The sequence below is a fragment of the Alligator mississippiensis genome, chromosome 2 (assembly GCF_030867095.1).
Source record: "Alligator mississippiensis isolate rAllMis1 chromosome 2, rAllMis1, whole genome shotgun sequence".
Lineage (NCBI taxonomy): Eukaryota > Metazoa > Chordata > Crocodylia > Alligatoridae > Alligator > Alligator mississippiensis.
Window position 1 is genome coordinate 291015455 of NC_081825.1, and position 14394 is coordinate 291029848.

At 41.0% G+C, this 14394-nt stretch overlaps 1 protein-coding gene across 4 annotated transcripts in view; it reads right to left on the minus strand.

Annotated features, from left to right (window-relative positions):
• The window catches only part of BRF1 (BRF1 RNA polymerase III transcription initiation factor subunit), a 257854-nt gene that overhangs the window by 15378 nt on the left and 228082 nt on the right, over window positions 1-14394 (minus strand). Inside the window, exon 16 of one of the 4 annotated variants that reach the window (XM_019479954.2) lies at window positions 894-13682. The exons of the other annotated variants lie outside the window; for them this stretch is intronic. Coding sequence (XP_019335499.1) covers window positions 13484-13682 — 199 coding nt within the window. The 3' untranslated portion in view covers window positions 894-13483. Of the gene's footprint in view, window positions 1-893; window positions 13683-14394 lie in introns of those variants that run through there. 4 annotated transcript variants of the gene reach the window in all.

Below are 14394 nucleotides of genomic sequence, written 5' to 3' on the forward strand. Positions count from 1 at the left end.
CCCAAAGGTTACCATGACATAGAGAAAAAGACATCTGAAGACAGATCCTTCTTTTCCTACTTATTGATATATATATGCATATTCTCTTTACTCCATCCCATCTGAATTACTGAGCTTTCCTGAAACCTGATCATTTGTAGGATACTATCAAACATTGTTCGCCCATAGCCGCATATCTAGTTTAGATGTATGCAAGCATGAGAATTCAGCAACATCAGGAGATTAGGTAACTAAAGGATTCCAGTTATGTAACTTGTAAAAGACATTATATTATATTTACATAGTTTACCACCAATAGAGATGAAATTAAAGATCTTCACTTTAAAATGAATGATTACTGCAGCTAAGACCCTACCTGGGGATGGCACAAATTGCCTCACATTCCCAGGGGCACTACAACCTCTCTGTAACACCTTCAAGTCTTTCCTCTGCCAGTGAGAATCAAGCCATTGAATGAGGCCCTAACAATATTCTGAATCTGCCTGTATATATTTTACAGCAAATAAAGCATGTGCTTGGACATGGACCAAAACAATCCCCATTACAGTAAAAGCACACAGTAAATATTCCAGTTTCATTTTAAGTTAAAATGAGGAACAGGGGCAGGTTCTTACGGAGAGGCTGTTTGTAACGTGTGATGGTAAATATAAGGACTCATTCTGCTCTCTTCCACTTCTCAACACTGAGCGACTGTACTCCAGTTAGCGCCCTGCAGGGTGGATTTCTGTTCTATGTTAGTGCTCAGAAAGCAGGCTTTTTTTTCTTAGTAGTTAGAAAAACAATCTCCCTTTTCTTCTTAGATATTATTTTTGGCTCTCTCTGAGCCTAAGATTCAATGTGCTGGAAAGACACTGGGCCCGATTCTCCTCTTACTCCCCCCCCCACCTCCGGCCTTATTTTTTTTTTTTTTTTTTTTTTTTTTTTTTTTAATATTACTAGGTCTCCAGCAACTTCAAAAGCTAGTCCCCAATTTAATCAGCAAGATGTGGCCCACCGCCTCTAACATGCACTATCAATACACACCAACAGTGAAAACTGAAGAGTCAAAACTACCACACACAGACAGATCGTGTCAACTTAGTTTCCCGAGAGAATCACGTCATTGATTTTTTTTTAAATAAGTTAATTTATCTCCCTTGGCTGATCACATCATCATCTCCACAGAGACCCCTAGTTATTACTGTACAAGGCAGTAAGGAAAGATTTTACTGGGGGGGGGGGAGGTTGGGTTTTTTTAAGTGCCATAATGCCCTGACCTTAAAGCAGAGCAGCTGCTGCCACACCAGCCATATGGAACAATAAATTATTGGCTGCCATGGCTACAGATACTAGCTCCTTCTGCTGTCTGATTAACCAGGGAGGACTCGAATATTGTAGCGTGTCATCAGTAAGGAACACAGCTGTTTTTAAGGCTGGGGTGGGGACTGGGCATTAATGCTCAAATGAACAGCTTCAAAAAAAGCAGATAACCAAAGTTCTTTATCCAACTTTTAACATGCATGTCCCCACACCACATCTGTAACCCACCCACGTACTGCAGTTAATCAGGACTTCGCTCAGCAAAAAAAACACTTTGAATTCAGAGCTACTGCATCCCATATATTAATGTCTTTTCCTGGGTTAAGGCAAACTGTGATATATACCATGTCTCTATATAAAACCTAGCATTTTAAGAGAAATATAACGGTCCGCCTGCTCTTTCCAAATGCTTCAGTAATTGTCCATGATTTATTACATTTCATTATTTTGTATACTTGCATTCTGACAGAATTACATGTGTTACAATGTGGGGGAGGCACAAAGAAAACAGGCCACCTTCTAAAAGCTGCACCCAAAGAAGGAAAAAAATAAATGAACTAAGCCCCTAAGTGGAATCCACAAATTTCAGACGAATTTGAAAATTATGCAAATATACAAATGTTCGAGTCAACCATAACTTTGGAAGCTGATAATCTGAACATGTTTTTGACACACAATAACGGCGCTGTGCATGTCACCAGTATCTACTCACTGCAGGATCTGCTTAGTTCACGTTCCACCTTCATCCGAGACAGAAGATAACATCTGGGTTTGTCCTCCAGTTTAGCAATTTAAAAGACTCAATATAATATATTCTGACAGGGCTGAAGATCACACAGATTGAACTTTCAAAGAGAACAAATGCTTTGAAAAACAAGCTGGCTGTGACAAACAACTGTTTTTATTTTGCTTATTATATAACAACAAAAGATTACATTGTGTAGTACATAAAATAGAGAGCGCATGATGGGGGCAATCAATATGTGCAGCTTACATTAGGCAGTTCACCCACCCAAAGGTTTATGATACTGTAACGTCCCCTCAGAGAAATGCTGGAAGTAATCTGGAACCTCACCAAAGCTCTGTTTCTACTGAATATTAACTTAATCCATCCACGTAAGGAACCTCTTACTATTGCTTACCACACATACTCATTTTATGAGCAGACAAACAACAAATATACAGTAGTGAGATGCAGTAAAACGGTTTTATCAGCATGAGACTGGAAAGAGTGTGTTCATCGTAAGTGGCAAGTCTTGAGTAAAATTATGCAGGTTATCCTAGGTAAGTGTCAATAAAACCTACCTAGCCACGCTGCATCATGAATGCGGTCTGTATACGCACCATATCTGCTACAGAAACTCTGTTTGTGGAGTGCTTTAGAGAAAAGGGTGAAGGGCTTCTTTTTTATTTTATTGGTACTACTTTTGGATCCCGTTCCACTTGGCAAGTCAAGCTGACTTCATCTAACAGTCCCAATTTAGCAGACATCTCTGGGAGAGGAAAAACAGCAAATTTTAAACAACTCTAAAATTAGTTGAAATATCTAAAGTCCATGTTATCTCCTACTGGACAGATGGAAATCAACCCTGTCCAAAAGTCTGGAGGTCCCTTTAGTAGCATTACAGAGTCATGAGATGAGCCATAAGCTCGTCACTTGTTCAAGACTGAACAGTGGATAGTTTAGGCTACAGACCAGTGGTATTGGTTTTCGTTGGGTTGTTTTTTTTTACGAGGGGAAAAAAAGGATTTTAAAAAGACACATTCTGAGGACAGCAAAGAATATCCCCATCAGCTTGGGCTCAATGCACAAATTCATCTGTTAGAGCTAGGTATATCATTAAGTACTTTGCTTTACCAAGGCCAGACAGGTCTGCACTTTCTGGGTCCCAGTCTTCTCTTCAGTATTAATGGATAGAGTAGATTCTCCAAATCAGTCATCCTGATGCTAGCGATGCAGAAAGATCAAAAGCTGCTCTCCACGCAGAAATCGAGCACCTGCAGCTCATGACATACCTAAGCCAGCTTTAACCTAGCCACCTCAGGAACTGCTTATATGTAACCCCCAGCATGGGCCATAAATCCAGCCCAAGAACCTGGCAGGCAGCGAGCCCACGCTGAGCCCCATGCAGTCCGCACAAGTAATTTCAAGCTAGCTTGGGTACATCTACTGTGAGCGGTAGCAATTTCTGCCTAACCACACCTGATATGCCATTCTCCAGCATTTCCTACTCAATGACAACAAAAAATTAGCTCTTTCTGGCAAATGTGGACAACTGGAGAAGCAGCAAAAAACTGAGTGAAAATGAGACATCACTCCCATTTTGGATTCCAGCACAGTCCTTCTCTCCATCAGAGAGGCTTGGCTCTTCGGCATCACCGCGTCAGGCACTGCAGCTCTGAGGTTACCTTCAGTGCTAAGAAGATCAGCCTCTTCCAGCAAGCACCCAGACTTGAGCCCATACAGACCAAGAACTCATGACGCTGAAACAGGTGAAAGGTAAGAAGCTCTACTGGCCATAACGGTATGTGCAGATGAGCTATTTACCACAAAGCAGATTGGTGTTTTACCACGAAGCACAAGGTGTTAAGGGCTCTGTGGTAACGGTATGCACACACACACACCCTGCAGCACACGAAAGCTAAAGCAGAGTTGCTTTATTCCTCTTTCCCTGAGAGCCTGGGTAAGAACATGCACACCCCCTTCCCCTTTCACCTTGCAATAAAGATATCCCAAGAGAAACACTTGTTGACACTGTGGGCACGTGCAGATGAGCACACACGTGCAGGTGTGTTCATTTTCCGTGGGACAAAGAACACCGGCGCATATTTGTGCCACTGATTTTTGTTATCCCAGGACATGCCCCTGCACGTGTGCTCCAGCTCATGGCAAATTTACCTGGGTGGTGTAGGGGGGTTGGGACCAGCACCTATGCTAGCCCCAGCAGTCTTACGTGGGGTCCTCCTGGGGTAGCAGTGGCATCAAGTCAGCTACTTGAAGCCTGGCTGGCAGCCAGAGTGTGGCTCTGGCTAGCCAGGCTCCATTTCTGCTGGTGCACAAACCATGTGCTAAACCACTATTTTTAGCAGCATTTTCTTTTTTGGCACCAAGATCTCTCAGTGTTCAAAAAAAACACTGCACTGCAAATTAGCAGCACAGCAAACGGGTGCACATGCACCATGTGCAGTTTGCAGCGTCTCAGATAGGTTTGAGGCACTGCATACTGCACATGCACGCTCATCTGGATGCACCCTGTTTGTCTTAGGACTTCTGCATCTTTCTAAGGACAGCTAAGTACTGTAGCAGCACCACACACCTCTAAGTACTCAAGTAATTACAGTAAAATACCAAACTTGGTACTTATGTCATTGGCCATGACAAATTTCCACTAACAAAAGATGAAAGAGGTCAAAACTAAAGCCACATTATCAAGCCTAACTAAAAATAAGCCAAAACCGGCAGATCATGAATAATGTGCATATATGTCAGTCTAAAAGGAAATCACTGGAGACCATGGGAAATTAGAAATGCTCCAGGACTGATCTCAAGTTTCTGGCCAGTGCGCATTCTTCCTGCAAGTATGAGAGGAGGTGACTTTCAGTAGGACTGTCAATATTGACTCTGGGAAGATCACCTCTTGACACTTCTAGGTGCCTCAGAATAAATAAATATCTAAAATTGATCATAAAATGCACAGTACTGAATCTCTGACCAAAAGATGGCATTCCTTTCATCACAGCAGCTTGGAGTCTCTCCTTTCTGAGCAAAAGAAATGGTGGAAGTAAGGTAAATTTGCACTTGGCTGGGAAAAGGTGCTTAAAAGCAAGAAAGCAAAAAAAGCTAAGTCCCCACCTGGATTGTGAAAGGCATGTAAATAACCAACCACAAAGGACTCAGTTCACCAAAGTATTTAACACGTGCTTCACTTTAAGCCTGTGAGTGGGACAACTTGCATGCTTAAAATCAGACTTGCACTGAATTAGCCAATATGGTAGTGGGAAATAATGTATTCACCTTAGCAGAAAAAGCTGCCATCAATAGGACTTTGGCCAAGAAATGTAAATTCCAGTCATTTTTAAATCACGGGCTTATTGTTATGCACGGGTCAACCAAAATTAACACAGTACACAAATGGCGCTTTAATTTGAATAGAGCTAAATTACACCAGGAGGAACAGAACGTCCAGTTGTGAAGTTCCCAGCAATAGTGTTCCTGCTTTTAACTCTGGTATAAATACGCTTTCCTACATGTAGCTGAGGAGGTTTACAAATATTTGCTTTTTGACAGGTGTTTTTGATCAATCTCAACCTCATAAAAACAGATAACGAGGCAAAAGATGAAAAGGAAAACATCTAGTAACCTGCAGTCTCTGAGAACAATCCACAGAGACTGTTATACCCAAAGGTGATGCAAGATTTATTGTTAGATCTTTCCCGTTTAAAACATGTGACATTACAAGGACAAATATCATACTAGACATAATATTAACTTACATCTTGTACTATATGAGCTAATCCAACTAATGTTTAAATGAAGTACTTCTTTGCAAGCTTATGCAAAGGAACACAATACTTGAACATTCAGGTTGCTATAATTTTATACAAGTTATTCATCAAGAAATAAGGATATATGGTAGGAAAAAAATCCTCTGCCTGTGTCTGTTATAGTTAACACTAAAGAGCAATTCCATTGCCAACCATCTGGAAATCAATATATTCCAAGCTTTATTTCATGATTACCAACATTCGTCTTCGTAACTCATTTCCAATTATAAGCAATAAATCATTCCTTCTTGCACATAATTTCCAGCAGCCAATTAAGGCAAATCTCTTATTTAAATAGCAAATATATATTTAAATTATCACACATTTTGAAGCATGTACAGAACATGCCTAATCAAGAGCTTAATGCTGTTGTGGTGGAGCAACACTGTTTCTGCTGGAAGTGTGCAAGCACATGCAAAAGGCACATGCCATCATGAGCGACTCACAGATCTCGGGGTTGAGTACAATAAAACAGATCAACATTACATGACTTAGTTAAGTTGCATGATAGTGATATTTTGCCATTCCTGAAACTGCGTGCATGTTATGGAAGCTGGAATTAATGCCTTTCTTTGAAGGTTATGGGATATGAATGCAAATGTTGCAGTGAGACAACAGAACTTGCAGGACAGTCTGTTAAGAAGCTACTAAAGGTTTTTAGAAGAAGCTGATTTTAAGCCAAGGCAGCTAATTGTCACATGGTAAAAACAAAGCAGATTTTTTTCAGCAAAGAAGCTACAAGTTGAAGAATTGGCCTCCCTTCTTCCAAAAGATGGTCCATCCAGGACAGGATTAAGGTTTACACAGTGGCATGCTCTGTCTCATCACTTCAGCTAGTCCCTATCTGTTGTGTGGGTTTAGAGAACCTCTATCTGTGCTGTTGTCCCCTGGAGCCCACCTTGGGCACTACTTTCCTTGAAATCCTTTTACTCATGTCCCTCACAGCTCAGCTCCAGAGAAACGTTTAGTGTTGATGGACGATGATGCTAATAGTTAATAGTGGACAGCATGAAAAGAATTTAGCAACATCAGCCCTGATAGGGCAGGACAGAGAGAGGCTGTGAAACTGCAAAAAAGGAGAGCCAAGCAAACTTTACCACTATTTTCAGGAATAGGTCTCTAGTTGTAATTTTGGGGGGGGGGGCAACCCTTAATGAGAGAAGAGTTTAAAGGAGAAGTCCAGAAACATACCAGAGTTTATGACGTGAGGCTATAAGACAAGGGAAACAGATCAAACAACAGGGCCACAAACATCAAGCGGAGGTTTTGCAAATATTTGCATAATGTATACACACACATGCACACATACAATCTTCTGTATCTTCTTCAATGTGACCCAGAGTAACAAGACTGGTCACAAGAGAGACCTTTAAAAATGACCTTGCTGGCATTTGATCATTTAAAAAAGAAGCTCTAGGCAGGAGGGTATTTGCTACAACTTTGGATACAAAGTTATTAATATGAGAACCAATCTATGGAATGTGAAAGGGGTCCCTGTTGAGACTTCCCTTGGCCATTGCAGTCTGTGCTCCAATGCTACCCGTCCACATCTGGCACGCATTTGTTGTAGAGATGGGGGAACTGGGAAAAAAATATAAACGTCAACCCTGACCTAAATCTTGACCTACTTGAGCCATCATCACTAGACTGCCAAACTTAAAAATGGCTAAAAAGAGGTTGCTCACCAGTTACTGGGATTCTTTCATGGTTTCCTCACTTAAGGAATGTCTTTCTTAGACGCCCATCATTTTTGAGAGCTCCATTACTAAGCAGCAGGTTTGGACCACATGAGCTCTATGGCTCACAACTGTGCTTGAACAGGATGCAGTTTTCAACACAAACAAGACCTCCTCCTTTGAGGAGGCTTATGAGACTAACAGGCCAGCCAAACCCCGGAAGGTGGCAGGCAGAGTTGTGGCTATAGAAGGATTGCAAAACTGCCACCTCAAGGACAGCAACAGATCCCGACTGGTGCTGCATGAAGGTGCGAACAAAACTGTGGAATGGTGCCGCAGATTTCTCCGAGGGAAGCATTACAGGCATGCATTACTGATTCTACTTCACTCTTAACAGAGAGAGTCTGAACACACAGACACAGCACCTTATGGTGAAAGCACAGCATGTCTCAATGGATAAAATATTGCTCACTTAGCCGGCAAGTGGAAATGATACTCCCTTTACACTGCTCTCGGAGGTCTACAAATACTTTTGATACTTTCAAAGTCCTTCTCTGAGATTTAAGTATCATTATTTTTATTCTCCAAATGAAAAAGCTCAAAACCATCTTAACATCTAGACTCCCAAGTCTCTACTGTCCAAGTGGTTAGACTAAAACCCTGGAAAGGAAATTAAAGGTAAAAGGTCTAAAGCAAGCATAACTCAGACAACAGATTTCAGGGGAATTTTGGATGAGAACGCAACAAATCTTTGTCTCTGTGGAATATGGTGAAAGGAAGATCCAAGATGCATATGGTCTTGTGCCTTTGTTATATAAATGTGCAAAGGGTTTGTCCAAACTACCACTTCTAAGGAGGCTTGCAACCAATCAGAGTCATGAATGGTTTGAATTAGGACTTGTACAGACATGCAACTATGAGGAACTTGTTAATAACCATGGCACTAAGCAGTGATTGCAAGTGACTGCACATGGATGTCAGTAGGTTGAGCACTTTTCTTCTCATGTGAACAAGGTCTCTAATCATGCTTGAACTGGTTTGCCCAGTCCTCCCATTCCCCCACCCCAAAGCAACTGCCTATACTCATGCTCTCATCCCATGGCGAGTGAGAATTAGCTTACCCAACCTTTCATTCTCTATTGCCCTCAAAAGGTTAGGAATATTGGGATTTGCCCACACCAAATTTCTGCTGGCAGGACTATGTCAGCTAGACGCGAATAAAGGATCACATTTCACAGTCCATGTAGCTGTTCTGGCGAAACCCCTGGCCCGGACATAGCTCTGAGCCTCATCCGTTCTGGGAAGCTAACATATGTAACTCTGATGACAGAAAAACTCCTGCTGGCAGAACTCTATTTGCATGAGGGGCTTAGTCCTCATAGCAGCCCTTGTTTCCTGGCTGCCCAAGTGCATAGACATCCATGAGCTCCTAGAGCTCTGCATGGCCCTAATGCAGGAGCTGTGACTCCACAGTGTTAAGTGCACCCTAAGAAAACTGGCTAATAATGGGAACAGTGGCTAGCAGAAGGCATGGGAGTGCTGTGGCCAGACAAACACAGTGTAACCACACAGAGAACAAAAGCTTCTTCCACCACAGAGAAGCTTTGAGTGTTGATGCATTTGTAGCGCAAACTACACCTAAACCTAAAACTCATCTTTCCTGGTTTTGGCTTAAAGACTATTAGGATGGGTCAGATCATATATACTTTAGATCGAGCAACTTATTGAGTGGATGGAGATGCTGAACCTTAAACAAAGGCTTTTTCTGTATAAAATATCAACCATTGGCATTACATATGTGTTGACACAGAAAAAAGTCTGGCTAAAAGTCCTTTTCCTTTCTAATTGCTTAACCTTCCTTAAACTTTTGGTGATATCCCTGAGCTAATTCTTCAGTTATTATAGACTTCTTCCAGCCTCTATAGGATCTGAATATCAAATGCAAAAACCATGAGGTTTTTGTTGGGTTTTTTTTAATCATGACCTTCTTTCCTCTTTCTAGGTCATCTTTAATAATACTATTAAAAGAGACTGCTAATTATTCTGCTATAATAATACAACCTTATGCCCTTACCCTCATAAGGTTTAGGTATATGTTTGACTTCAAATAAATGAGGACTCCCATTGATGTTAATGGAAATACTCAAAAGCTTACATTTGTGTTTGCAGGTTTGGGGCTTTTTGAACCTCTACAATTGTAAAGTTAAGGTTACATTCATTGCAGCCAAGGATAAGGATAAGGAATGCATGCCTACTGTACCAGCTACCAACCTACTCTGAAAGTAAAAAGAAAAAAGTTCAGCTGCTTGCCTGGGCATTTTAAATTGGCAAAGGATAATACCATAAATAGCGGCTTCTATACTGTCCCATTATGTATGCAGGGTATTTTCCCCCAAGAAATGAGTAACTTTTGCTGGCAGATTTTTCACAGAATTTCTGATGCACAACTAATATTAATGGAACTCTAGGATAAAACATGAAACAAATGCAAACCACTTTGAATAAATCCCTCCCTCTTCTTTTACATCTCAAAGAATAGGCACTAAAACTATGCAATTAAATAGGTACTGCATAGAAAAACAGAAATAGTAAATTCCTCATGTACCTTAAATCCTTCTATGTCCTGAACTATGTTTGAAGGTCAATACAAAGATACTTTCAGGTTAATCCTACTGCAATGTTTATTATGAACTTTTACCCCATGCATAGTGAAGGAAAAATTCACAATAAAAAAGAGAAAAGGAAAAAAAAAAACCCCTGCTATTCCTAAAAGACTTGAACTACTTTAAGAAAAACAGAGGCAGAGAGGAGTTGGAAGACCCCATCTGTGCAGAGCCTTTTTGCTCTTTGTGCTGTATACACCCCTATACAAAGCACACAGATTCCCTGCTGTACGTAAACAGAACATTAAGCCTGGGCTCAAGTCACAGCTTCAAAGTCCATTAGTAAGAAATGTGCCAATTCGTTTTGCCATTAGAACAAATGCCAACTGAAACAAAAGCATCAATAAACGCGTACGTTGTAGCATACTGCGTAAAGCTGTTAGGAGTATGTCTTTTAGGATAAGACAGAAAACTTGTTTCAGTGATCGTTTCTCTAAGGTTATAAGTAAGTGTAAATGAGTTACTTGGCTTTTGTTCCTTCTCATTACCACCCTCAGTTTTGGTCTCCAGGTCTGAAAAGCAAGCTCAGAAGAGTCAGCTAGCAACAAATGCTAAATTAAAATGATAGGATCTCTTTTTTGGGTGTATATGTCCTGAATGCTTTCGGTTTAGATTTACTACATTCGGTACATGGCTAAAGAGTGCAACAAATGTCTTAGAAGCGCTTGGCCCAAGGAGACAACTGTTTGGACTCGCTAGCAATAAAGCTCTCCTTTCTAGTAGTTTAATCTCCATATGCTGCACTTTCCTTTATCAGCATTACAGAATCATTTCAGTTTGCCTTAGTTTTTACATCTGTAAAGTATCGTGGGAACATTAAGACTTGGCAACACCACGTCTGGGCTTTTAGGATGACAATCCAAAACTGCACGTTCCTTTGCCTGGTTGTTTACTGCTGCATTAAAATAAATGTAGAGAGATGCAGGAAGTCCTGGGCACAGTGTGTGTATTTTCATGGAAGCTTAGGTTTCTAAGCGTGAGCTGTTTTAATGGGACTGAATCAAATTCAAACATATATGATAGACTGAAATCCAGAAATTAGCTCAGCAGCAGTTTACAACCCTTTGCTTTGAAGTAAATCTTAGCATATTAGAGGAAGAATGCATTTGTTTAGGAGTACATATAATGTTTGCTCCAGCCTCAGTGGCAAAAGGGCAAAGTAGCAACTGATTTTCCACTGTTGCTTTCACATTTCAGAATTGTTAACATCTTGTTTGAAAGATTTAACAAGAGAATCTAGTAATCTGTTTATAATTAAACATGAAAGTAACATAAGCCAAGAGTTTCCCTGGTAAAAAAAAAATTTAAAACTTCTTACTTGAAGGTCACTGGATAAGCTATACCCATTACAAGAAAAGTTATTAAAACCTGACAACAGCAAAGGTTTATCCATCTAATGTATTCCCAGTTTATCACAGACATATCTATCTGAATTCAAAAGCCCACACTGCCCGAGAAGTGGGCAGACGAAAAATTCAGTCCCCCACTCACTTCCCAGGATAGAAATGAAAAAATGTACATGGCAAAGCAGCATGAACGTGGGATGGTGTTTTTACCAAACGGCAGCCCTACACAGAAAGCCCTTGTGCAGGCCACTCCTGTCCGAGGCAAGAGGAATATATGAAAAACACAGGGCAGCTGGGTCAGAGAGCACTCAGGGTAAAATACACTGAGCACGCCCCTGACCTGGTCCCGCCACGGCTCCAGCCACAATTGGCGCGCACATTATAAATGGAGTTGTGCGACCATCAGATCAGGATCCTCTTTCTACCAACTAAGGCAACTTATGTGCCCCCCAGAATCGGAGCAGCTGGCAAGATCCAATAATGGTCCACACAATATACCTGAAGGAAAGTAGTGCTATAGTCCAGTGGTTCTCAACCTTTTTTGTACCAGGACCCATTGGTAAACATTGATGGCCCGTCCCGACCCAGTGCCCCCCACCCCCAGGCTCCAGCCCCCATTGGGGGGGACAGGGGGAGAGGGGTGTGTGGAGCGTGGGGGCCCCCAAGCAGCCCCTTATAGGCTGGACCTCTGCCAGCCTGCAAGGGAAAAGCCAGTTTCCCACATTTTTCTCCTTTAAAGGAGAATCCATTTTTAAAGTTTGTTCGCGACCCTTTCATATATTCTTGAGACCCACTTTTGGGTCATGACCCGTGGGTTGAGAAACGCTGCTATGGTCTTCACTTTGAAGGCTGCAAAATAAAGGACAGAGTATTCAAACGACTTATCCAAGATGACACGCACAGTAACAGGCAATGACCCTCGCCAATGAACCTGGCTTCCTCTTCCTCTCCTGCCTCGACATGGAAGAGATGACCCAACTTTAGCAGCATGCTAATAAGTTCAATCATCTGCCATCAGTGGCAATCTTAGTAATCACCTCTAACTTTTCTTGCTACCCACATGGGCCAACGAAGCAGCTTTGACATCACCTGGAGCTTTTTGGATCCGTTTTTGTTTCATAAGTCAGTTTGAGCACTGAAAATTATCAATCATGATTCACAAGACATTTTTTTCAGGTTGACATTGTGAGGAAGAGAAGAAGTGAAAAGCTAGATGTACAGTATTTGTCAACCTGAAACACTAAGTTGGCTCTAGGTACTGATATAAATAGCAAGAAAGCTTTACATTTATTAGAAACAGATGAAACGAGTTCCAATTCTTTTTGAATTGTTGGACTACTGTAGAGACCTAGCTGAGTCTTGCACAGCAGGAGTTTCAGTTGTCTATCACTACACATTTAAACACTTGAGGATGTCGCAATAAACGCTGAATCGAATTCACCATCAAAAGACAAAATCCATGTTCTAGCTGCCAAAACCTTTAGCAGCCTAAACAGAAAATGTCACAATTGATTCTCACTAACTGTACAAAAATAAAAAGCAATGTTTTAAAGCCTTAAGGGAATGGGTAGATAGACAGATAAACAAAATGACAAACAAATGAATTTATGCCTGTGTTCCCTCCCCCCCACCAAACAAGAACCATACTTCAAGTGAATTGATAGAGCCCCACAAATCAAAGGAAAAATCTAATGAGTAGTTGTATTTTTCAACTCTGTCAGGCTCATCAGCCTGGAGGAATAAAGTCAATAGAGATTTGGGGAAAAAAAAAAAAACAACTGCTGTTTTATTTGCATTAGGGTTACAAGAGCCTTCTCTCTCCCTCAACTGGTGTCGGATACAATAAAAGAAAAACATTTCAAAGGAAAAAAAGCTGCACGATTAAAAGTGCTTTTCGGGAGGCTTTTCCACCCCCTCTCTCACTCTGACAAAGACATAAATTATTGCTGCAGGCTCACTTCACACACAGATGCAGAATCACTTTCCGAATATCACTGCACAGCGATCCAAATCCACAGAGCTCTTGCACTTGAGCAGCTTGGATGGCTCCTGTGCTTGGAGCAGGCTGAAATTCTGGCTGGTTCGGATGACGTGATTTTGTATACACTGAAGTTTTGCCTTCAACGGGAAGTCTACTCGGCACGGCCACACTCCTAATTAAAAAAAGGAGACTAAATTCTTAATATTGTAGGGGGATGCTTGCCTGATATAAAATAATGACCTAAAAATTTGTCCTGCTAAACAAATGAAGTTTTTTCTACTGAACTTAGGGACAGGCTGGTACTTATTAAAGAAAGAAAAAAAAAGAGCTGCTTTCTAAAATGGTTATATGAACCAATACGAATATTTAGAGGACACATTTTGACATTTAGGCCCTCGGATGTAGACTGGCACTTCAGCAGGATGCAGAAGACGTTCATCTTGAATGCAATTATAAAACAAACAAGTTGCTTTCATCTAACCATTTTTACATGAAAAACCAAACTGCATCAAAAGATCAGAAAATCAAGTTGTACTTTCACCTCATGCTTGCTGCAGTGGAAAACCAGGGGAAAATGTTCCGGTAAATATTTTGACTATGCATGAAAAAAATATCCGGGAGGACAGCAATTGGAGTTGGGAAATAATTAGTCTTAGATTTGTTTCTGTGAGACTAAAACAATTTAAAAAGGGTCAACAGAAGCTATGTCAGAAAAAGGTCAAGACAATTCTCACACCAGGGGCAGCTGCTGCAATTCACAGGAGTTTTTCTTTGCTGTGAAGAGGCAGGAGAGATTACTGGTATCTTTAATACCTGAAGCAGTGCGCGAGAGCCAATCCTCGGAGAGAAAAAAAATCAGCATCCAATACATACAAACTTCTTTA